The sequence below is a fragment of the Bombina bombina genome, chromosome 10, assembly GCF_027579735.1.
Source record: "Bombina bombina isolate aBomBom1 chromosome 10, aBomBom1.pri, whole genome shotgun sequence".
Lineage (NCBI taxonomy): Eukaryota > Metazoa > Chordata > Amphibia > Anura > Bombinatoridae > Bombina > Bombina bombina.
In genome coordinates, this window is record NC_069508.1 from 29,428,795 (window position 1) to 29,455,813 (window position 27,019).

General features: G+C 37.9%; 1 protein-coding gene across 1 annotated transcript in view; it reads left to right on the forward strand.

Annotated features, from left to right (window-relative positions):
- The window catches only part of HS2ST1 (heparan sulfate 2-O-sulfotransferase 1), a 280,471-nt gene that overhangs the window by 186,385 nt on the left and 67,067 nt on the right, over window positions 1–27,019 (forward strand). Inside the window, exon 2 of the mRNA XM_053693915.1 lies at window positions 5,075–5,307. Within this exon, the coding sequence (XP_053549890.1) occupies window positions 5,075–5,307 (233 nt within the window). The remainder of the gene's footprint in view (window positions 1–5,074; window positions 5,308–27,019) is intronic.

The following is a 27,019-nucleotide window of genomic DNA, read 5'->3' on the forward strand; positions in this document are numbered from 1 at the left end:
CATGTGTCAAGCCATCTGATAACAGTGTCTGCAACATTGTTTATATCAGTGTTAACATAGTTACAAATACTGCTGCCATAGACTGTTGTAGACATGTGAACGCTCCTAAGCTCCTATCAGCCTACCTAGGTTTTGACATAAAAAAAGAATACCAAGAGAACAAAGCAAATTTGATAAATTAAGTAAATTGTAAAAGTGTTTAAAATTGCATGTTCTTTCTGAATCATGAAAGTTTAGTTTTGACTTTAAGTGCCCCTTTAATTAAAGGGACACTGAACCCAAATTTTTTCTTTTGTGATTCATATAGAGCAAGCAATTTTAAGCTACTTTCTAATTTACTCCTATTATCAATTTTTCTTCGTTCTCTTGCTTTCTTTATTTGAAAAAGAGGGCATCTAAGCTAAGGAGTCAGCCAATTTGTGGTTCAGAACCATGGACAGCACTTGTTTATTGGTGCTGTCCAATGAGCAAGGACAACCCAGGTTGTTCACCAAAAATGGGCCGGCATCTAAACTTAAATTCTTGCTTTTCAAATAAAGATACCAAGAGAATAAAGAAAATTTGACAATAGGAGTAAATTTGAAAGATGCTTAATAGTGCATGCTCTATCTGAATCATGAAAGAAAAAATGTGGGTACAGTGTTCCTTTAAAAAAAAAAAACCCAGAAGATTTTCTCGATTCTGGTGTCACCCTGATGTGTTCACACATTGTTCCCATGGGGTCAAATATAAGTGTGCCTGAAAAAGTCATGATGTTGACAACATAAGCTCTTAAAGGACCAGTCAGCACAGTAGATTTGCATAATCGACAAATGCAAGATAACACGACAATGCAATAGCACTTAGTCTGAACTTCAAATGAGTAGTAGATTTTTTTTTCTGACAATTTTAAAAGTTATGTCTTTTTCCACTCCCCCTGTACCATGTGACAGCCATCAGCCTATCACAAATGCATACACGTACCATGTGAGACAGCCATCAGCCAATCACAAATGCATACACGTACCATGTGACAGCCATCAGCCATTCACTAATGCATACACACTTATTTCTTGCACATGCTCAGTAGGAGCTGGTGACTCAAAAAGTTTAAATATAAAATGACTGTGAACATTTAGTTAATGGAAGTAAATTGGAAAGTTGTTTAAAATGGCATGCTCTATCTGAATCATGAAAGCTTAATTTTGATTGTGTCCCTTTAACATATAGCTATAATAATTTTGTAACCAACACCACATTCATTTTAATGCAATAAAATGTTTATTCTGATAGGGTTTGGACCTATCTAGAAATAATGATAGTAGTGTGAATCCTCATGCTTGAAGACAGCATATGTGCAATATTTACTTTTACTAATGTAAGTATATTACAACATTGTTTGTATTCAAAACTAAACTGCAACCATGCCCTTTCCATTTTGATCTTTATATCCCTTTAAATAAATAGCATATGTAGGTGCAATTTTTTTTACTGAGAGCTAAATATTACCATTTTTATAATTGGATGTAAGCCTCTGTAAAAATAACTGTCCTGTGACACATGGAAATGTAGGTTCTTCAGATAATTAGATCAACGTTATTTGGAGAATGAAAATAATATAACTTCATGGCTTAACTTTATAGCGTCAGGAGGATACTAATGAGAATGGAGTCTGAGTTGTGTGCTTTGTATCTTTTTATGGTGAGGTTCCTGATTAATGCATCTGTGCATGCACACGCCCCCGAGGTATTTATATTGTTGGCATACTACATATGCATTTTCCTACAGGGCTGCTAATGTAATGTATGTGTGATAATATCCAGCCATCTGCCGTGGGATTAATTGTTGTATTTTGTTAAATAAAAATAAATAACTCAAACCCACACAGCACTCCTTATTTTAGTTATATCACTATTTGCTTATGCAGCTACATCACAGATCCCAAACTCTCTGGGAACCTTCTGTTCAGCATCATTTACACACAAAAAACAGCATTGCATTTTCCCAAATAAATGAACATCCTTAGTAAAAACCTTTTCATTTTATCTTGCAGGTTATTGATTTCTCCTAAAAATGTATAAAAGTGTCTTAGAGAACCTCATTTGCCGTTTCAGTATATTTGTTAAAGGGGCAGTGAAATCAGAGCTACAGAATTGTGGCACTATACAAATGATTATAATAAAATATTCCTATTATGTACTATTGTATAGTCATTATTATTGAGTATACAATAGTACATAATAGGAATATTTTGAGTATACAATAGCACGTAATAGGAATATTTTGAGTATACAATAGTACTTAATAGGAATATTTTGAGTATACAATAGTACATAATAGGAATATTTTGAGTATACAATAGTACTTAATAGGAATATTTTGAGTATACAATAGAACATAATTGGAATATTTTGAGTATACAATAGTACATAATAAGAATATTTTGAGTATACAATAGTACATAATAGGAATATTTTGAGTATACAATAGCACATAATAAAATATTCCTATTATGTACTATTGTATACTCAAAATATTCCTATTATGTGCTATTGTATACTCAAAATATTCCTATTATGTACTATTGTATACTCAAAATATTCTTATTATGTACTATTGTATACTCAAAATATTCCTATTATGTACTATTGTATACTCAAAATATTCCTATTATGTACTATTGTATACGCAAAATATTCATATTATGTGCTATTGTATACTCAAAATATTCCTTTTATGTACTATTGTATACTCAAAATATTCCTTTTATGTACTATTGTATACTCAAAATATTCCTGAGTATACAATAGTACATAATAGGAATATTTTGAGTATACAATAGTACATAATAGGAATATTTTGCATATACAATAGTACATAATAGGAATATTTTGAGCATACAATAGTACATAATAGGAATATTTTGAGTATACAATAGTACATAATAAGAATATTTTGAGTATACAATAGTACATAATAGGAATATTTTGCTTATACAATAGTACATGATAGGAATATTTTGAGTATACAATAGTACATAATAGGAATATTTTGCATATACAATAGTACATATTAGGAATATTTTGAGTATACAATAGTACATGATAGGAATATTTTGAGTATACAATAGTACATGATAGGAATATTTTGAGTATACAATAGTACATGATAGGAATATTTTTGGAATATTTTGAGTATACAATAGTACATAATAGGAATATTTTGAGTATACAATAGTACATAATAGGAATATAGGAATATTTTGCGTATACAATAGTACATATTAGGAATATTTTGCGTATACAATAGTACATAATAGGAATATTTTGAGTATACAATAGTACATAATAGGAATATTTTGCGTATACAATAGTACATAATAGGAATAGTTTGCGTTTACAATAGTACATAATAGGAATATTTTGCGTATACAATAGTACATAATAGGAATATTTTGAGTATACAATAGTACATAATAGGAATATTTTGAGTATACAATAGTACATAATAGGAATAGTTTGCGTTTACAATAGTACATAATAGGAATAGTTTGCATATACAATAGTACATAATAGGAATATTTTGCGTATACAATAGTACATAATAGGAATATTTTGAGTATACAATAGTACATAATAGGAATATTTTCAGTATACAATAGTACATAATAGGAATATTTTGCGTATACAATAGTACATAATAGGAATATTTTCAGTATACAATAGTACATAATAGGAATAGTTTGCGTATACAATAGTACATAATAGGAATATTTTGCGTATACAATAGTACATAATAGGAATATTTTCAGTATACAATAGTACATAATAGGAATATTTTGCGTATACAATAGTACATAATAGGAATATTTTCAGTATACAATAGTACATAATAGGAATATTTTGAGACAAACAGATCCGTAATTGGGAATTGTAATTTGTAAGCAGTGACTTCCCTCTCCTTCTATTATAACTTTTCGTCTTTCTACTGAATTATTTTACTGAAATGTTCATTCATGATTGAGATAGAACATACAATTTAAATGATTTTCCAATGTACTTCTATTATCTAATTTGCTTCATTCTCATTGTATTCTTTGTTGAAGAAGCAGAAATGCACTACTGGGAGCTAGTTAACACACTGGGTGAGCCAATAACGAGGCATATATATGCAGCCACCAATTAGCAGCTCCTTTGCCGACCTAGGTATCATATACACCAAGAGAACAAAACAAGTTAAATAATAGAATTAAATTGGAAAATGGTTTAAAATCACATGCTCTCTCTGAATCATGAAAGAAAGAAAATTGGGGTTCATGTCCCTTTAATTCACAATCATCATTTTGTGTTTTTGATTTTCAGCCATGGTATTTTGATTAAAGGAGACACTAAAGTAAAAGAATGCTACTCTGATGTGTTAGAGTATTGTATTATTGTACTATAGCTTGTATATAATTTATGTTTACCCCCTGCAAAAGTGATAAAAACATAGTTAAAGTCTGCTAGCAGCAAGGCACTACTGTGATCTGAACACATCTGGTGAGGCAATGACAAGAGACATTTGTCTAGCCACTAATCACCAGCTAGCTCCCAATAGTGCTAGCTGCAACTGAGCCTACCTATACTTTTCAACAATGGATACCAAGATTATTTTGTCCATTTTTTTTTCTTTCACAATTCTTAAAGCTATACCTAGGTAGGTAGCGTGCACGTGACTGGAGAACTATATGGCAGCAGTTTGTGCAAATACTGCTACCATCTAGAGAGATTGTAAATGTATAACATTGCTAAAAGCATTCTTTCAAAACTGCTGATACTACTGTGTTCCAGACACATTCACGCTCCTAAGCCTACTTACCTGCTTTTTTTTTTTACAAAGAATACAAGAGAACAAAGCACATTTGAAAATAAATATAAACCATATATGAATTCCTTCTTGTAATTTCACAATCGATAGATACTACAGTCTTACCTTCTATAACTGATGTTTGAATTTATAATCAATGTGGTCATTTTACTGTGATTTAGCGAATTATTTTGTATGTAAATTGGCCTTTTGTGTTTAATCTAATGACACAATGTCCTATTTCTTGCAGAACGAGCAATTGCGCAGCATGAGGTACGAGAAATCGAGCAGCGGCACTCTCTAGATGGCTCTCGACAAGAGGTGGTGCTCAATGAGGATATTTTGATTATTTATAATAGAGTCCCTAAGACCGCCAGCACATCTTTTACAAATATTGCCTACGACCTCTGCGCAAAAAACAAGTATCACGTTCTTCACATTAACACTACGAAAAATAATCCAGTGATGTCTCTCCAAGATCAGGTAAGCCTAGAGGGAACCCCCGAACAAGCAATTTTGGGATAAGATTCAAATGCAAATGTTGCTAACAAAATAACTATTTTAAATGCTTACGCAACATTTATTTTGTATGCAATGCTGTGCTTTATTACGGATATATACTGTGCATATTTTTTTTAAAGATATCCCTTTAAACTGTAAATATATCAAACACCAAATTATTAATTGAGATCATCATATCTCTCTAAGATCAGAAAAAAATGTAAAATCAGCAATTTCAACACCAAAACATAACCGCACAGTTAAGCTGTTTGGGTTTAATCATAAAGCAAACCACAATTGAAAATCCTGTCATTCTAAATGCCGCAGTCTCCAGACAAAAGGTTTGCAAGAACAAGACGTTCATTTTAATTGTACATTACACCTCCAAAAGCAATGTGGTATTAATTAATAACGTTTCTATTTAGAGTCCAAATGTGTTGACATATTTTTCACAGTCTCGGTATGATACTAATGATATATGAGTATCTGCTTGATTGTAATGTCAGAATATACAATGCTATTACAGTAAAATGAATAAAACTGTCATAGTTTTATAGCATAAATAAATGTGCAATACGTCATAGGTGCTGAGCACAGAGGTGACCAGAACATTTGAACTATGCTGGGCTATTTTCCCCTGACATGCGGCCTGATATTGTATATTTGTCCTCATTTTTCACAATATCTGTTCTTGCAAATGATATGTAATAAAGGAGTAAAGTAGAGAATAAGAGGTATTTATGTGGCACACCGATATAAGAGACTACATAGATTGTACAGGGGTGGGTAGAGAGGGCTCATGTGACCATTAAAATTTAATTTTTCCTCTTTTCTTTTATCTTATAATTCAATAAAAATTATAACATGACAAACACCATGATTTATTATATACAGGTTTAGATCTTAGAGAGAAAGGTGGATTCCTATATTGTGTATTAACTTTGTATGATGTATAGAGGATCACTATTAGTTGAAAGCAGTGAGGGAATTTAGTAAAACTATAAATATTGTATCAAGGGTTGCTGCAAAACTTCCCGAATAGGGCAAAGTACCCCTACAAATTAGTACCTACACTCTGCTTGTCTATACAAAGAGATATATCATAGTCTAATTATCAGATTCTCCCATATATCGAGTGTATATAAAAAGATATTCACCCATATAATACGGAAAATTAATGTGTCCAGTATAAAAAGTATAACATTGTGTTTAAAGAACAAACACAAAAAGAATGTTAACGCAAGCTTCTCCTTAGTAAGGTAATTATTAACGATAATTAGTTTCTATCAAAAAAACGCATGTATATAGTCTAAACAGATGGGTCTAACAACTTCTAATCTATATTATGACACAAATAGGAAGTGAGAAAGTAGCAGTTTAAATCTCACGCAGTGCTAAAGAAGCACCTAATATGCTGTTAGTTATCAACGGTTCCTGTTGATCGAGAGAGATGACTTGTTAACTAATAAAGTTAGAACCCAATAATAGACTATATGCCAGTAAAGGCCAACAAAGTTAATAATTATGCTAATTTTAACAAAATAAGTATAGGAGAAGCAGTGTGAACACCTAACGCTCGTTTCGCCGACTTTTTCAAAGGAGCGGATCACCCTCAATACTGTCCACCTTTATACGAGTGCCAGCCAATCTAGGATGGGGTGTGACCTGGACATGTGGTTTCAGCCACCAATCATATTGCAGCAGTTACGTCACGTATTCACGTGATGTATATTGTTTACATATCATCTGACAGGAGAGAATCGGAGACAGTATTGTTAGGACATGCCTTCATATCATGTAATGGAATGTCGATCGGGTGATAATCATAAACTTATTGTTAATGTTTATTGGGGTCAGCCTGATATATTGTATATAAATACAATTTAAATATACCAAATTATATGTATTCGCCACAGTGTCACTAGATATGGGAGTTTCACAAGTATTTACGGCAGCCAAAAATACTACTATTATCATCCTTAAAGGCAAGGAATGTAACACTACTCCCGATAGGTTGTTAGGATAGAGGTTAATGCGGGGGATCATCTCTTACCAAATAACATGAATATAAGGATGTCATTACTCAGTTGTACACTCAAAAGCTTAACCAATAAGACTTTTTATCAAGAATTGATATATAATGATCGTGGGTTGAAAAGTTGGTCTATTTCAAAAGGTTATCCCATGAGGGTTATCACTATAATACGGGTTAGAGCTTCCAAATGTGTGAGACCTGTAGTAGGGGATCATTTTGTACCAAATCACACTAGTATGGGGTTATTGTTGTTAAATTATATACTTCGCTCTCAAAAACATAACATACAAGTCTTCACATCGTGTTAATATAAGCATGGATTGAAAACTTGCTCTATTACACAAAGCCATCCTGTTGTGGTTATCGCTATACAAGGGGGCTTAATTCCCTGTCGGTTATAGTCCATCGGTTATCAGATTTTTTATTTCTTGTTTCTTATTATTGTTATCATTAGTTGGGCACACTAATGGATAGGGGTAGGGATAGATACATATGTTTAGGTTTAGTGAATACAGAAGTGGTTATTTCATCGCTGTATCTTGTCCAGTTTTAAATGGAACAGCTGTTATGTTCGGCATATTTAATACATTTTTATTATGGTCGTAATGAGTCATTTAAAGTAATGGAATTAAGATCAGAGTTCTAATTGCTTCAAAATATGTACATTTGATCCTCTAAGAGTAGCATAATCTATAGATACCAGACACTTTAAGAATGGACCAAAACTAAGTTGCTCATTTAGGCCTTTAGGGGCCATGGTCTGTAGCCAAAAAATCAATTTTGTTTCTTCCTTAAGGAGCATAGTTTCTATATTCCCCCCACTAATGTCGGGTTTCACTTTCTGGAGAATCCAGCCTTTTAGATCTGCTTTTCCTCCATGTTTATTTAGGAAATGCCTGGCTAACGTTGTGATTTTCTTTCCTTTCTCCAGATCATTCTTGGTGTTTTGGATATTCCCGAGATTCTCACCCAGTCTGGTTCTAAGCTCTCTTGTAGACATCCCTACGTATCTCTTCCCACAGCAGCATTTGATACAATAGATATTACTTGTGCGACAATGGGAAAAGTCATTTATATACCGAATTCCTTTAGGAAATACTTCCATCTGTTTCACTGTACTAATATAGGTACAGAATTTATAAGTCCCACAGGGATAAGTACCCTTTAGGTTATCTTTTCTTTTGTTCACATGTTTCACAAAGTGACTTCTCACTATTTTGTCCCTTATTGTAGGTGCTCTTCTCCAAGAGACCAGGACGTTTTGACCTATTTGTCTGGCTAGATCTTCGTCCGTATGTAGTATGTGGATGTGTCTTTAGGATTTCGGTTATCTCTTTATGTGCTTCATTGTAGGTGCCAATGAACCTTATTTCTTTCATGTAATTGGCAAGAGTCCATGAGCTAGTGACGTATGGGATATACAATCCTACCAGGAGGGGCAAAGTTTCCCCAACCTCAAAATGCCTATAAATACACCCCTCAACACACCCACAATTCAGTTTTACAAACTTTGCCTCCTATAGAGCTTGTGAAGTAAGTTTGTGCTAAGATTCTACGTTGACATGCGCTTCTCAGCTTTTTTGAAACAGAAAACAACAGAGGGGCGCCTCATGTGTAGTATTATCTTGGTGATGACAGAGATATAGTTGAATAGCCAAATCGGTACTCACATATTCCACAAGCACACTTATGTGCTGGTAGGGACAGGCTGTAGATTTGTATAGGTGTAACAGCTCACCCTTTCTGAGATATTTCCAATACAGTGATGCTGCAGCAAATGAAAAAGCACACAGAAAGCACTATATGTGCAGACCATTAAAAGTAAAACATAGGTGTGTACTTAGTAGCAGAAGATGGGTACTCACATACTCCCATAGCACACCAATGTGCTAGTAGATGCAGGCTGCAGATTCAGACAGGTGTGGCAGCTCACCCAAACAGATAATCCTTCAAGTATTGATGAAATAAGAAGAGATGCAGGTTTAGAGCTTTCCAGTGGCTGTGTCCTTCTCAGTACAAATGAGCAGGTGGTAGGAAATGAATTCCACTCCAAAGATAAAAGTTAAAAAATATTTATTAAAAACAAGTAAAAAATTAAAACACCAAGGTTGTTACATAGAGTGGATTGTAGGGTCACCCGGTTGGCCCCAATAATTGCTAATTTGGTAAGTATGTTTTTTATTACTTAAGACATCCCAGCTATGGTTTGGCACTTTATGCATTTATATAAAATTCTAAATATATGTATTGTACTTATATTTGCCGTGAGTCAGGTTTCATATTTGGGAAATAAACATATTAAGAAATATTTTTTTCTTACCTGGGGTTTAGTCTTTTTTTCAAATTGACTACTTTTTTCTTACAAATTGCGGGCAGCATTAGGCCCGCGGGTGCGCCAAATGCTAGAATTTATTGCGTCATTCTTGGCGCAATAAAAATTTTTGGCGCGCAAAGTACGTCCGCTGACGCAATTTCGTCATTTCCGGTGTCGTACTTGACGTTGAAGCCTTACAAACGGTTGCGTCCTTAGTGACGCAAGTGTGTCATTTCCGGATATTGTTGGCACCAAAAAATTTTCTCTTACGTTGTGCGTCATACTTGGCGCCAAATTTTTCATTAATTTTATACCCCATTGCTGTTTGCCTCTTGCCTTTCTCTATGTCAGAGGGCTATGCTGTTTGCATTTTTTCCCATTCCTGAAACTGTCATATAAGGAAATTGATAATTTTGCTTTATATGTTGTTTTTTCTTTTACATTTTGCAAGATGTCTCAATCTGATCCTGCCTCAGAAGTATCTGTTGGAACTTTGCTGCCTGACATCGGTTCTACCAGAGCTAAGTGCATTTGTTGTAAGATTGTGGAAATTATATCTCCGAATGTCATTTGTAATAGTTGTCATGATAAACTTTTACATGCAGAGAATGTATCCATCAGTAATAGTACATTGCCAGTTGCAGTTCCTTCAACTTCTAATGTACATGATATACCTATGAATTTTAAAGAATGTGTTACTGATTCTATTCAGAAGGCTTTGTCTGCATTTCCGCCTTCTAATAAACGTAAAAGGTCTTTTAAAACTTCTCATAAAGTTGATGAATTTTCAAATGACCGACAACATAAAGATTTATCCTCCTCTGACGAGGATCTATCTGATTCAGAAGATCCCTCCTCAGATATTGACACTGACAAATCTACTTATTTGTTTAAAATAGAGTATATTCGTTCTTTATTAAAAGAAGTGTTAATTACTTTGGATATTAAGACTAGTAAACGTGTAAATGCTGTTTTTAAACCTCCTGTGGTTACTCCAGAGGTTTTTTCCTATTCCTGATGCTATTTCTGATATGATTTCTAAGGAATGGAATAAGCCAGGTACTCCTTTTATTCCTTCTTCAAGGTTCAAAAAATTGTATCCTTTACCAGCAATTTCTATAGAGTTTTGGGAAAAGATCCCCAAAGTTGATGGGGCTATTTCTACTCTTGCTAAACGTACCACTATTCCTATGGAAGATAGTACTTCTTTTAAAGATCCTTTAGATAGGAAACTTGAATCCTATCTAAGGACAGCCTATTTATATTCAGGTCATCTTCTCATGCCTGCAATTTCTTTGGCTGATGTTGCGGCTGCATCAACTTTTTGGTTGGAGAATTTAGAGCAACAAGAATTGGATTCTGACATATTTTGCATTGTTCGCTTACTGCAACATGCTAATCATTTTATTTGTGATGCCATTTTTGATATTATCAAAATTGATGTTAGATCCATGTCTTTAGCTATTTTAGCTAGAAGAGCTTTATGGCTTAAATCTTGCAATGCTGATATGACATCTAAGTCTAGATTATTATCTCTTTCTTTCCAAGGTAATAATTTATTTGGTTCTCAGTTGGATTCTATTATTTCAAATGTTACTGGAGGAAAGAGGGTTTTTCTGCCTCAGGATAAAAAACCTAAGGGTAAATCTAAGGCTTCTAACCGTTTTCGTTCCTTTCGTCAAAATAAGCAACAAACATCTAATCCTTCCCCCAAGGAATCTGTTTCCAAGTGGAAGCCTTCCTCAAATTGGAATAAATCCAAGCCTTTTAAAAAAACAAAGTCAGCCCCTAAGTCCGCATGAAGGTGCATGGTTGGATCAATTTATCAAAAAGTTTCTTGATTCCTCAGACAAGGGTCACCTTTTTAGGTTTCCAGATAGATTCAGTGTCCATGACTCTGTCTCTAACAGACAAGAGACATTTGAAATTGGTTGCAGACTGTGAGCACCTTCAGTCATTCCCTTCAGTGGCTATGTGCATGGAAGTTTTAGGCCTCATGACTGCAGCATCGGACACGATTCCTTTTGCTCATTTTCACATGAGACCTCTCCAGCTTTGTATGCTGAATCAATGGTGCAGCGATTATACAAAGATATCACAGTTAATATCCTTAAGTCCCAATGTTCGACACACTCTGACGGGGTGGTTAAATTACCAGCGTTTAGTTCAAGGGGCTTCCTTTGTTCGGCCAACCTGGACTGTGATCACTATAGACGCAAGTCTTTCAGGTTGGGGAGCTGTTTGGGGATCTCTGACAACACAAGGGGTTTGGAAATCTCAAGAGGCGAGATTACCAATCAATATTTTAGAACTCCGTGCAATTCTCAGAGCTCTTCAGTTTTGGACTCTGTTGAAGAGAGAACCATTTATTTGCTTTCAGACAGACAATATCAAAACTGTGGCATATGTCAATCATCAGGGTGGGACTCACAGTCCCCAAGCTATGAAAGAAGTATTTTGGATACTTGCTTGGGCGGAATCCAGCTCCTGTCTAATTCTGCGGTGCATATCCCAGGTGTAGACAATTGGGAAGTGGATTATCAGACTTTACATCCAGGGAAGTGGTCTCTCCATCCAGATGTGTTTTCTCAGATTGTTCAGATGTGGGGTCTTCCAGAGATAAATCTCATGGCCTCTCATCTAAACAAGAAACTTCCCAGATACCTGTCCAGGTCCAGGGATGTTCAGGCGGAAGCAGTGGATGCGCTGACACTTCCTTGGTGTTATCATTCTGCTTACATTTTCCTGCCTCTAGTTCTTCTTCCAAGAGTGATATCCAAAATCTTCATGGAACAATCGTTTGTGTTGCTGGTGGCTTCAGCATGGCCACACAGGTTTTGGTATGCGGATCCTGTTCAGATGTCCTGTTGCCAACCTTGGCCACTTTCGTTAAGGCCGGACCTACTGTCTCAAGGTCCGTTTTTCCATCAGGATCTCAAATCATTAAATTTAAAGGTATGGAAATTGAACGCTTAGTACTAAGTCATAGAGGTTTCTCTGAGTCAGTGATTAATACTATGTTACAAGCTCGTAAATCTGTCTCTAGAAAGATTTATTATCGAGTTTGGAAGACCTACATTTCATGGTGTTCTTTTCATAAATTCTCTTGGCATTCTTTTAGAATTCCTAGAATTTTACAGTTTCTTCAGGATGGTTTGGATAAGGGTTTGTCTGCAAATCTCTGCTCTCAGTTTTATTTCACAGAAAGATTGCTAAACTTCCTGATATTCACTGTTTTGTACAGGCTTTAATTCGTATTAAATTACTGCAAATGGTGTGTGGAGATATTATATCTGACTCAACTATGCTGCCCCTAAATCTGATCTCTCCCAAAATCAGATGTGATGATGAAAACAAGCTAAGTGGGGGGAGGGGAGCGCTCTGGTGTGAGCTGTGAGTAGGATTGTGGTTAGATGTGTTTTATGTGAGCCAATCTTTGATTGGTGTCAGTGGTGAATAAAATAAAATAATAATATAGTGAATAACTAAATCAAAATAATATATAACCAATCTTTGATTGGGATATATTTCTAATATATCTAGTGAAGTGTGAGATAGTTATCTCAAATAGTATAACCAATCTTTGATTGGGATATATTTTCTAAAATATCTAATATATCTAGTGAAGTGTGAGATAGTTATCTCAAATAGTGGCTCACATAAAACACATCTAACCACAATCCTACTCACAGCTCACACCAGAGCGCTCCCCTCCCCCCACTTAGCTTTAATTCGTATTAAGCCCGTCATTAAATCAATTTCTCCTCCTTGGAGTCTTAATTTGGTTTTGAAGGTGTTACAGGCTCCTCCGTTTGAGCCTATGCATTCTTTGAACATTAAACTACTTTCTTGGAGAGTGTTGTTCCTTTTGGCCATCTCTTCTGCTAGAAGAGTTTCTGAGCTATCTGCTCTTTCTTGTGAATCTCCTTTTCTGATTTTTCATCAGGATAAGGCGGTTTTGCAGACTTCATTTAAATTTTTACCTAAAGTTGTGAATTCTAACAACATTAGTAGAGAAATTGTTGTCCCTTCTTTGTGTCCTAATCCTAAGAATTCTTTGGAAAGATCCTTACATTCTTTGGATGTGGTGAGAGCTTTGAAATATTATGTTGAAGCTACTAAAGATTTCAGGAAGACTTCTAGTCTATTTGTTATATTTTCTGGTCCTAGAAAAGGTCAGAAGGCCTCCACTATTTCCTTGGCTTCTTGGTTAAAGCTTTTGATTCATCATGCTTATTTGGAGTTGGGTCAGGCCCCGCCTCAGAGAATTACAGCTCATTCTACTAGATCAGTTTCCACTTCGTGGGCTTTTAAGAATGAAGCTGAAGTTGATCAGATTTGCAAAGCAGCAACTTGGTCCTCTTTGCATACATTTACTAAATTCTACCATTTTGATGTATTTGCTTCTTCAGAAGCAGTCTTTGGTAGAACAGTTCTTCAGGCAGCTGTTTCAGTTTGATTCTTCTGCTGATGTTTTAAATTTTTCTTTTCATTATGAGAATAACTTTTTTATTTTGAGTTGTGGATTATTTTTTTCAGCTGAAAATGACTTATTTATTTTTATCCCTCCCTCTCTAGTGACTCTTGAGTGGAGTTCCACATCTTGGGTATGGATATCCCATACGCCACTAGCTCATGGACTCTTGCCAATTACATGAAAGAAAACATAATTCATGTAAGAATTTACCTGATAAATTCATTTCTTTCATATTGGCAAGAGTCCATGAGGCCCACCCTTTTTATGGTGGTTATGATTTTTTTTGCATAAAGCACAATTATTTCCAAATTCCTTTGTTGATGCTTTTTACTCCTTTCTTTATCACCCAACCTCTTGGCTATTCGTTAAACTGAATTGTGGGTGTGGTGAGGGGTGTATTTATAGGCATTTTAAGGTTTGGGAAACTTTGCCCCTCCTGGTAGGATTGTATATCCCATACGTCACTAGCTCATGGACTCTTGCCAATATGAAAGAAATTAATTTATCAGGTAAATTCTTACATAAATTATGTTTTTGTTATCTTTGTTCCTTTCTTTTTGGTACGAGGAGATCCGATCTCACCAGATGTAAGGATCTGTGATAAGCCTTTTTGAGGATAGCATTGGAGTAACCCCTTACTTTTAATCTTATTTTCAGGTCTTTTGCCTGTATTTTGAAGTTTTCCAATTCTGAACAGTTGCTTCTCAGGCGCAGGAATTCACCATATGATATCACTTTCTTAGTTGGTTCGTGATGTACACTTTCGAATCTTAGGATAGAGTTTGTAGCCGTTTCTTTTCTGTAGAGATTAGTTTCAATTTTATCAAACATTTCTCTCGATATACTCAGATCCAGGAAGGTCACTTTATCGTAATTGATCTTATATGTTAATCTGAGGTTCAGGTCATTAGAGTTCAGTTCTTTAATGAAAGTCTGAAATGTATTGATGTCACCTTTCCATAGAATAAAGACATCATCGATGTGTATCAGCCATAAAATAATATTTTCAGTGTATCTTGCCATTCTGTCTCCAAACACGGTTTCCCTTTCCCACCATCCAAGGTACAGATTTGCGTATGTTAGTTTGTTGATATACTCCTTACATAGATCCTCTGCTGTGAGTACGCGGCACTGGATGGGCTTTCTACTGGACGCAGTCTGTAGTGTGTAAGCACATTAAAGGGGGTGCTAGTAAGGTACACAAGGACATGACACTCACATAGCTCACAGGCTATTAACAGGTACTCTTACATATTGTATTATAGCAAGTTAAATGTTACATACATAACACAGTATTCACTAGACTTTATGCTCTGTCATAAACAAGGTTTAGATAAGGGTTTATCCGCTAGTTCTTTAAAGGGTCATATTTCAGCACTTTCTGTGTTATACCACAAGAAAGTTTCTAAACTTGCTGACGTTGAGAGCTTTGTTCAAGCTTTAGTCAGGATAAGACCAGTGATCAATTCTCCTTCTTAGAATTTGATTATAAGAGTTTTGCAGGTCCTTTCCTTTTGAGCCTATGCATAGTTTGGTTATTTAGCTTCTTTCTTGGAAGGCCTTCTTTCTTTTAGGAATATCTTCTGCCAGAAGAGTTTCTAAATAGTCTTGTCTTTATTGTGAGCCTCCTTATCTTGTTTTTTCACCAGGATAAGGTTTGTTTCAGGACAAAATTTGACGTTTAGGATAAGTTGGTCTCTTCTAATAACATCAATAGAGAAACTAGTTTTCCTTCTCTTTGTCCCAATCCACAAAATTCATAAAAGGCTCCTACATAATTTAGATGTAATGAGAGCATTGAAAATGTATTAATGCTACAAGGGATTTTAGACAATTGGTTTATTCATTTTTCAGGTCCATGCAAATGGCCAGAAGTCCTCAGCCGTTACTTTAGGTTCTTGGCTAAAACTCTTGATTCACATGGCTTACTTAGAAAGTCTCCTGGAAAATGCATTACAGCCCATTCTACTAGATCTGTTTCCAATTCCTGGGCTTTCAAAAATGAGGCTACTGTTGAACAAATTTGCAAGGCAGGAACATGGTCATCCTTAAATATAGGGTTGTTTCCTGTCCAGGAATCACCCGGACAGTCTGGGTTTACAAATGTGTATCCGGGTTTGAAGTATATCCCGGTTTAATGTCAGTGTAGCAATGATGCACTATTAGTACAGTACATCTGTTGTTTAGTTAAGTCATTTCCCGGTTGGCTTCGGCTAGGCTCTGCATCTCATAAGCTGCAGCTGCTGCCAACTGGCGTGGTGACATCACATTTGACACACAAGCTCTGGAAGCACAGTCATCGCATGGCTGCGTTTTTATAGGAAACTACTGGAAAGAATCCTGGCTGGACCGGAAGTCATCAACCACCAGTCAGTGAGAAGGGAAGCGGTAATTTAGACAGTGAGTCATGCACTAGACTAGTGCTTGTTGCTGCATGTGGTATAGGTGTTTTCAGTGTGAGGACATCATCATAACGTAATAAAGAAGCCAGAGCTGGGCATTTTTATAACCTTGTTGTAACTAATGCTTGTTATTGTATAAAATAGGGGATCAAAATCATAGTGAGAAGTGGAGGGGGCAATAGTTGTTTAGGGATTCAATTCCAACGTTCACTACAGATTATACAACCTATTGTTATTACAAGTCCTTACTAACTTGCTAATAAGTTCTGGTGTTAAAGAATCTTTTTATTAATCTGTGATAATGAAGAGGTTACATTTGAACTGAAACGTGTATTTCTTGCTGTTTCAGTTCAAATGTAACCTCTTGATTATCACAGATGGATAAAACAATTTGATACTGAAACATGATGTTGTACAAGGAAAATCAAGAGAACAGAGGAGGCTGTGTGTGCCTGAGAATTTAGCGCAATAAAAGGGAAAGGATGAGAAGACTGATGTCCATAAGAGAGAGAGACAACATGATTAAAGGAGAGGACTCCATATGAGTAAAGAAAGGGGGGTAATACAGACTGGTGTGGGAAAGGTAAGGCCACAGATTACAGGTGCATATATTATGGTAATTGAGAGTTATGAAGTGCTGGTGTGATGTAGACGTGGATGATAGAAGGGACAACACAGGCTGTTATGTAATATACAGGTTACACTTTCACTTTGAGAGCCATGCAGCGTACAAGCTTGGCACGCTTTTTCTCATAGCAAGGACGGTCCTGCATTGTGCACCATGTGATTCTTTCCCTCTTTCCTGACCGGGTGTCTATTAGAGAGGAGTCCTAACTCTCTGTTCTGTCTGGGTCATGGGAGGTGGTGAGTGCGCCAGCCATATGGGATATAAAGGTGCAGTTTTTTTGAATAAAATAAGATGTTTTATTTCTATAGATCTCCGGTTATTGCACTAGCGATGGAGGATTCTGTTACTTAGAGGGCACTCCCTCTATTCCTAAAGAGTAATTCCTGTTTATATTGTGAGGCCACCCCCTCAATTATGTTCCATATGCCTTGATAATGTGATAATATCAAACATGTTGTCCAGTGAGGTGCGTACCCTACATGCTTATCTCTCTACACATGCAATTTTCAGATAGCATTGCTGTTCCTCCATCTGCAGGGGGCCATTTTTTCACCAGGCGTTACTGCGCAGCTCAGACGGCGGTGTCTGTGGCCTTTAATGCTTTACCTCACCCTGCTAAGCACAAGTGAAAGGTTACATATTGCACTTCTTCCCAGAGTACATCAGATAATTTATTGGATTTAACTGATAGGGTTATGCAAAGATGAAGTTCTTTCTGATACTTCAGAGTATGAACATTCTGGGTCGGAGTCTGCTGCCTCTAAACCTCCGGCTGCGGAGGAACCAGTCTTTAGTTTTAGGAATTTGTGCTTTCTTCTAAAGGAAGTTTTTTTTGGCGAATTTGGTGGTTCCAGAGGCCAAATTGCCTGAGGATTCTCTGATTCCTAAATTGGATAGAGTTTGAGGACAGGGTGGTACCTTATCCTTCCCTGCTCCTGTTAGATGGCAAACATTTTATAAGAATGAATGGGACCGGATTGTTCCTCTCTTCTCCCTTTAATAAATAGTTCCCGGTCCTGGACTCTAAATGGAGTTGTGAGGTTCCGTTCCTAAAAGGTATGGCGCTATCTTCACCCTTGCTAAACATATTACTGTCCCATTTGAGGATAGCTCTTCGTTTTAAGAGCCCATAGATAAAGGATGGAAACTCTGTTAAAGTTCTTTCAACATACGGGATATGTGTTTCAACCGGAGGCGGCCGTTGCCACGGTTGCTAGAGAAACTACCTTCTGGTGTGACTCCTTATAGGATTTGATTGGGGTGGAGAGGTCCCCTCGACGTTACTCAGGAAAGATAATTCTTTTAAACATCAAGTTCTCCAAGTAGGGAGAAGCAAACCCTTCCGTGGTAAGTCAATTGTGGGATACCTCAATTTAGAGTATATACCGGTGGATGCTTTTTTACTTACCCCCTTCTTCACGGCTTCGATTCCCGATGCGATTACCTGATGTAGAGCTGCCTTTAGAGTGGCTTATTCCCTGGGCAGATACAGGTCCGTGTACCTAGCTTGGAGCCTCCACGCTCTAACAAGCCGCTTCTTTGGACGCCGCCAACTCTCACACTCTCCGGCTCACAGGTATGACGCCATCATTGGGTGCCGACTTGCGGGAGGTAAGGAATCTCTGATTCTCCGTGGTCAGCCTAGTGATCCTCTCTCGTCCACCTCGTATGTATCCAGGCAGGTAACAATCACAGGTGCTGGGGTGTTACTCCTTGATAATTCTTTTATCTGTGATGTTATTAGGCAGATTATTCGCCTAAATGCTAAGGCTTCAGCTTTTTCTGTTCAGGCCCGTCTGGCTCTGGCTGAAGTCATGGTCTGCGGTCTAGACTTATTTCCCTCCCATTTAAGGGAATGATTTTGTTTGGTCCAGGCCTTGACTCAATTATCTCCACGGTCACAGGGGTCAAGGGTGCCCTTCTACCGCAAGAGAATATGAAAGCGTCTAAGGGACAATTCGTTCGTTCTTTTCATTATGATAAAGCCCATGTCAAGTGTGCTCCGCTAAGCCTGAGCAAAGCAAGAGCTCTTGGAAGCCGGCTCAGTCATGGAATAAATCCAAACAGAGTAAGAAGCCCGCTGAGTCTAAGTCAGCATGAACAGGCAGTGCCCCGTCCTCTTCTGGATCTTGTAAGGGGCAGACTATTGCTCTTTTCAGATGCTTGGTTCAGGGACGTGCAGGATCCATGGGTCCTGGAGGTCATAGCTCAGGGTTGCAAGATAGGTTTCAAGTCTCAGCCACACAAGGGCAGTTTCCTCCTCTCTCTCCTGTCTTCCTGACCCGAAAGGAGGGAAGTCTTTCTGGGGTGCGTACGGGATCTGTCCTCTTAGGAGTTATTGTTCCGGTGCCTATCGCAGTGAGAGGTTTAGGATACTATTCAAATATTTTCGTGGTCCCAAAGGAGGAGGGAACTTCCGTCTGATTTGGACCTAAAGAGCTTAAACAAGTTTTTAAATGTCCCCTTGTTCAAGAGGGAGACAGTAGGTCCATTCTTCCCCTCGTTCGAGAAGGGCAGTTCATGACCTCGATAGATCTGAAGGATGCTCCCTTCACGTACCAATCCTCAAGGACCACTTCCAGTTCCTAAGGTTTGCATTTCTGGACCAGCACTTCCAGTTGATTGATCTTCTGTTTGGTCTAGCTGATATAGTAGTGAGCATATCTGCCTTTCAAGTAGTTTACCCAGGTATGATTCCCGGCCAACGCAGCATTCTCCAAGAAATTTTTCGGAGAGTGGATTATTCAGAATGTTTCCTTTCTTCTTCGATCTCATGGATGGAAGATAAATCTAGAGAGAGTTCTCTTGTATCAAGTACCAGGGTAGAATTCTTGGGTACTATCATAGTCTCCATAGACATGAGAATATTTGTAACAGATCAGAGATGTTGCAGTCTAGCTTCAACGTGTCTTGCCCTCCAGAACTTCTTAATGCCATCTGTGTTGGAGCCTATGCATGAAGTAGATATTAAATTATTGTCTTGGAAGGTTCCTTTTCTACGGGCTATTGCTTCTGCGTGCAGAGTATCTGATTACTGCCTTGTAATGCATCCCTCCTTATCTGGCTTTCCATGCTGATAAGGAAGTTCTACGAACCAAGTTAGGTTTTCTTCCTAAGGTTGTGTCAATTCGTAACATCAATCAAAAGATTGTGGTTCCTTTCTTATGTCCTACTTCTTCTTTGTCGAAGAAATGTTTTAAACGTAATTCTGGATGTGGTTTGTGCCTTGAAGTCCTATCTTCAGACCACAAAGGAATTTAGACAAACTTATTTCTCTGTTTGTTCTCTTTTCGGGAAGCCTGGGGGTCAGAGGGCCTCTTCGACTTTCTTGTCTTTTTGGCTGAGGAGTGTCCTCCGTTTCACATTGAGACAGCGGGACATAAGCCTCCTCTGAGGATTACGGCTCATTCAACTAGAGCTGTGGCCTCTTCCTGGGCCTTTAAGAAGGAGGCTTCTATGGACCAGATTTGTAAGGCAGCTACTTGGTCCTCTTTACATACTTTTGCAACATTTTACAAATTTGATGTTTTTTTTCTTCGGTGGAAGCAGCTTCTGGGAGAAAAGTTTAGCAGGCTGTGGTGCACTCGGTATAGGGTCCGTGCTCCTTTTACCCTCCAGCTTTTTTTCATTGTGTCCTCTAGAGCTTGGGTATTTGTTCCCACAAGTAATGAATGAAGCAGGGGCCTCTTCTCCCATTAAGATGGAAAACATAAATTATGCTTACCTGATAATTTCATTTTCATCTGTGGGAGTAGAGTCCACTGCTCCCATCTGTTTCTCCGGGGGGGATCTAAATTTAATATTATTCTTCTAACACCATTCATAACCTAATATTTCTCCTACTGTTCCTTGTTCCCTTGGAAGAATGACTGGGGGATTGAGGGGTGTGGGGGAGGTATTTAAGTCTCTGGCTGGGGTTTCTTTGCCTCCTCCTGGTGGCCAGGTTCTTAATTCCACAAGTAATGAATGAAGCAGTGGACTCTCCTCCCACAGATGGAAATTAAATGATCAGGTAAGCATAATTTATGTTTTCTTTGTGTAGGTTGATTTTAAAGATTGTCACTTTTGGTGCCATTGATGTCAAAGGTGATGTAACTAGTGATGTAACTAATGATGTCATTGATTATGTCATAGGTGATGTAACTAGTGATGTCATTAATAATGTATCGCAAAGCACCCAGGGCGGGGACAGTTTAAGTTCGTTATTTCCTTAAACTCTAGGCATTAATGTAAGTTTTTTTGCCAATTAATTAATATATAAAAAAATGTATATATAATTTTTTAAATGTTTCCATTTAATTCCATATGCTAAGTCTAAAACTTTGTAGCACAGGCTTATTGCTTAAATGGATATTCTGATCTGTGATTGCCCTGTGTGTGTGCGCCACTAGTGAAATTATTGCCCTCTGTGCGCCACTAGTGAAATCATTGCCCTGTGTGTGCCACTAGTGAAATCAATACAGTATGTGTGCCACTAGTGAAATTCTTGCCCTGTGTGTGCCACTAGTGAAATTCTTGCCCTGTGTGTGCCACTAGTGAAATAATTACCTTGTGTGTGTGGGCAACTAGTGAAATAAGGACCCTGTGTGTATGCCACTAGTGAAATCAATACAGTGTGTGTGCCACTAGTGAAATCATTACCTTGTGTGTGTGCCACTAGTGAAATCATTACCGTGTGTGTGTGTGTGTGTGTGTGTGTGTGTGTGCCACTAGTGAAATCATTACCTTGTGTGTGTGCCACTAGTGAAATCATTACCTTGTGTGTGTGCCACTAGTGAAATCATTGGCTTGTGTGTGTGCCACTAGTGAAATCAATACAGCGTGTGTGCCACTAGGGAAATAATTACCTTGTGTGTGTGCCACTAGTGTGTGTGTGCAACTAGTGAGATAATGACCCTGTGTGTATGACACTAGTGAAATCATTACCTTGTGTGTGTGTAACACTAGTGTAATCATTGCCCTGTGTGTGTGGGGGGGCAACTAATGAAATAATGACCCTGTGTGTATGCCACTAGTGAAATCAATACAGTATGTGTGCCACTAGGGAAATCATTACCGTGTGTGTGTGGGCAACTAGTAAAATAACCCTGTATGTGTGCCACTAGGGAAATCAATACAGTGTGTTTGCCACTAGTGAAATAACCCCGTGTGTGTGATGCTAGTGAAATCATAACCTTGTGTGTGGGCCGCTAGTGAAATAATGACCCTGTGTCTGTTCCACTAGTAAAATCAATACAGTGTGTATGCCACTAGGGAAATCATTACTTTGTGTATGTGTCACTAGTAAAATCATTGCCCTGTGTGTGCGTCACTAGTGAAATCGTTGCCCTGTTGGGTGCCACTAGTGAAATCATTGCCCTGTGTGTGCCACTAGGGAAATCATTGCCCTGTGTGTGCCACTAGGGAAATCATTACCGTGTGTGTGTGTGGGCAACTAGTGAAATAATGACCCTTTGTGTATGCCACTAGTGAAATCAATACAGTATGTGTGTCACTAGGGAAATTATTGCCCTGTGTGTGCCACTAGTGAAATCAACACAGTGTGTGTTGCCCACTAGTAAATCAATACAGTATGTGTACCACTAGTGAAATCAATACAGTGTGTGTGCCACTAGTAAAATCAATAGTGTGTTTGCCACTAGTGAAATAATGACTCTGTGTGTGTGTGACACTAGTGAAATCATAACCTTGTGTGTGGGCCGCTAGTTAAATAATGACCCTGTGTGTGTTCCACTAGTAAAATCAATACAGTGTGTGAGCCACTAGGGAAATCATTACCTTGTGTGTGCCACTAGTGAAATCATTGCCCGGTGTGTGCCACGATGGAAATCATTGCCCTGTGTGTGCCACTAGGGAAATCATTACTGTGTGTGGGCAACTAGTGAAATAATGACCCTGTGTATATGCCATTAGTGAAATCAATACAGTATGTGTGTCACTAGTGAAATAATTGCCCTGTGTGTACCACTAGTGAAATCAATACAGTGTGTGCCCCACTAGTGAAATCAATACAGTGTGTGTGCCACTAGTGAAATCAATACAGTGTGTGTGCCACTAGTGAAATAATGACCCTGTGTGTATGCCACTAGTGAAATCAATACAGTGTGTGCCCCACTAGTGAAATCAATACAGTGTGCGTGCCACTAGTGAAATAATGACCCTGTGTGTATGCCACTAGTGAAATCAATACAGTGTGTGTGTGTGTGTGTGCCGCTAGTGATATAATTACCTTGTGTGTGCCACTAGTGAAATCAATACAGTGTGTTTGCCACTAGTGAAATCAATACAGTATGTGTGTCACTAGGGAAATCATTGCCCTGTGTGTGCCACTAGTGAAATCAATACAGTGTGTGTTGCCCACTAGTAAATCGATACAGTGTGTGTACCACTAGTGAAATCAATACAGTGTGTGTGCCACTAGTAAAATCAATAGTGTGTTTGCCACTAGTGAAATAATGACCCCGTGTGTGTGTGACACTAGTGAAATCATAACCTTGTGTGTGGGCCGCTAGTTAAATCATTGCCCTGTGTGTGCCACTAGGGAAATCATTGCCCTGTGTGTGCCACTAGGGAAATCATTGCCCTGTGTGTGCCACTAGGGAAATCATTACTGTGTGTAGGCAACTAGTAAAATAATTACCCTGTGTATATGCCATTAGTGAAATCAATACAGTATGTGTGTCACTAGTGAAATAATTGCCCTGTGTGTGCCACTAGTGAAATCAATACAGTGTGTGTGCCACTAGTGAAATCAATACAGTGTGTGTGCCACTAGTGAAATCAATACAGTGTGTGTGCCACTAGTGAAATAATGACCCTGTGTGTATGCCACTAGTGAAATCAATACAGTGTGTGTGTGCCACTAGTGATATAGTTACCTTGTGTGTGCCACTAGTGAAATCAATACAGTGTGTTTGCCACAAGTGAAATAATGACCCTGTGTGTGTGTGTGTGACGCTAGTGAAATCATAACCTTGTGTGTGGGCCGCTAGTGAAATAATGACCCTCTGTGTGTTCCACTAGTGAAATCAATACAGTGCGTATGTATGTGTGCCACTAGTGAAATAATTACTGCGTGTTTGCCACTAGCGAAATCAATACAGTATGTGTGTCACTAGGGAAATCATTGCCATGTATGTGTGCCACTAGTGAAATCAATACAGTGTGTGTGCCACTAGTGAAATCAATACAGTGTGTGTGCCACTAGTGAAATAAGGACCCTGTGTGTATGCCACTAGTAAAATCAATACAGTGTGTGTGTGTGTCACTAGTGAAATCAATACAGTGTGTGTGTGACACTAGTGATATAATTACCTTGTGTGTGCCACTAGTGAAATCAATGCAGTGTGTTTGCCACTTGTGAAATAATAACCCTGTGTGTGTGTGACGCTAGTGAAATCATAGCCTTGTGTGTGGGCCGCTAGTGAAATAATTACTTTGTGTGTGTGCCACTAGGGAACTCATTGCCCTGTGTGTGCCACTAGTGAAATCAATACAGTGTGTTTGCCACTAGTGAAATAACCCTGTGTGTGTGTGACCCTAGTAAAATCATAGCCTTGTGTGTGGGCTGCTAGGGAAATAATTACTTTGTGTGTGTGCCACTAGTGAACTCATTGCCCTGTATGTGCCACTAGTGAAATCATTGCCCTGTGTTTGCCACTAGGGAAATCATTACCGTGTGTGTGTGTGGGCAACTAGTGAAATAATGACCCTGTGTGTATGCCACTAGTGAAATCAATACAGTATGTGTCACTTGTGACATCATTGCCCTGTGTCTGCCACTAGTGAAATCAATACAGTGTGTGTGCCACTAGTGAAATCAATACAGTGTGTGTGCCACTAGTGAAATCAATACAGTGTGTGTGTGCCACTAGTGAAATCAATACAGTGTGTGTGTGCCACTAGTGAAATCAATACAGTGTGTGTGTGCCACTAGTGAAATAAATACAGTGTGTGTGCCACTAGTGAAATAATGACCCTGTGTGTATGCCACTAGTTAAATCAATACAGTATGTGTGTCACTAGTGAAATCATTGCCCTGTGTGTGCCACTAGTGAAATCAATACAGTGTGTGTGCCACTAGTGAAATAATGACCCTGTGTGCATGCCACTAGTGAAATAATGACCCTGTGTGTATGCCACTAGTAAAATCAATACAGTGTTTGTGTGCCACTAGTGAAATAATGACCCTGTGTATGTTCCACTAGTGAAATCAATACAGTGTGTGTGTATGTGTGCCGCTAGTGAAATAATTTTGTGTGTGCGACTAGTGAAATAATTACCCTGTGTGTGTGCCACTAATGAAATCATTACCCTGTGTGTGTGTGCCACTAGTGAAATCGCTACCCTGTATGTGTGTGTGGCACTAGTGAAATCAATACAGTGTGTTTGCCACTAGTGAAATAATTACCCTGTGTGTGTGCCACTAATGAAATAATTACCCTGTGTGTGTGCCACTAGTGAATTCATTACCTTGTGTGTGTGTGTGTGTGTGTATGTGTGCTACTAGTGAAATCATTACCCGGTGTGTGCCACTAGTGAAATCGCTACCCTATGTGAGTGTCACTAGTGAAGTTATTACCCTGTGTGTGCCAGTAGTGAAGTTATTACCCTGTGTGTTTGCCACTAGTGAAGTTCTTTCCCCGTTTGTGCGCAACTAGTGAAATCATTGCCCTGTATGTGCTACTAGTGAAATCATCATTAAGTTGTTTATTACTGGCATCCAAGAGGGTACAATCACTGCTCTGTTGTGAAAAATGTATATGGCTTGGAGAATGGCGGGCCTAGGGTTTAGCATAGGGGGTGGAACAATGGTGTGACCCCACTTACCGCCCATACCCAGTCACCTGCAGTTTGTTCAGTATTTATGGAGGGGAACTGGTAACCCTAGTTATTGTCTGTGCAATAGCGAGTAAGGCTTAGTGTCCCTTTAATCCTTTACAAAATAAGCTACATTTTGCAGATGGTATTTTACATGCAGAATGTCTAAACAAAAGCAGCTCTTCTACCCAGTCCAACTATTATTTGTCACCATTTGGGGATTTCTTAATAGAGTGTATATTGTAAACGCAGAAGCAGACAAATTGTTTTCCTGCTACTTACAGACAAAACAATATATTAAATGAGCCTTTTTATTAAACTCTGTTCAGTTTTTAGATGCAACCTTCTGCTGTCTTGTTTGCCATTGTCTGTTGCCTTTTTGTGCCTTTTCTGCAATTACTTATTTTGAGAAAAAATAATGCTGTGCGAAGAAAAGGATTTGATTGCATTTATAGTTCTGTCTATTTTTTATTTTATTCATTATAGCAAACTATGTTTAAGTGCACACGCTGCGCTTACTATGTAATAATTGCCTCTGAAAAATAATAGGAAATGGAACCGTGATCTGGCAGGAAAGCAATGCTGTGTAACAAAGTCGCTTTGAAATCTCTTTTGCTGAGGTTTTCTGGGTATTGTGAGTACACTGCTGGGCCTGAGATGACAAATCTAACGTTGTTGCAAGTTGCACATATAAAATGCACATCATGGAAGAGACTTAAAGGGACACTGAACCCAATTTCTTTCTTTCGTGGTTAGAGCATGCAATTTTAAGCAACTTTCTAATTTACTCCTATTATCAAATTTTCTTCATTCTTTTTGTATCTTTATTTGAAAAGTAAGAATGTAAGTTTAGATGCTGGCCCATTTTTGGTGAACAACCTGGGTTGTCCTTGCCGATTGGACAGCACCCATAAACAAGTGCTGTCCATGGTTCTGAACCAAAAATTTGCTGGCTCCTTAGCTTAGATGCCTTCTTTTTCAAATAAAGATTGCAAGAGAACAAAGAAAAAATTATAAT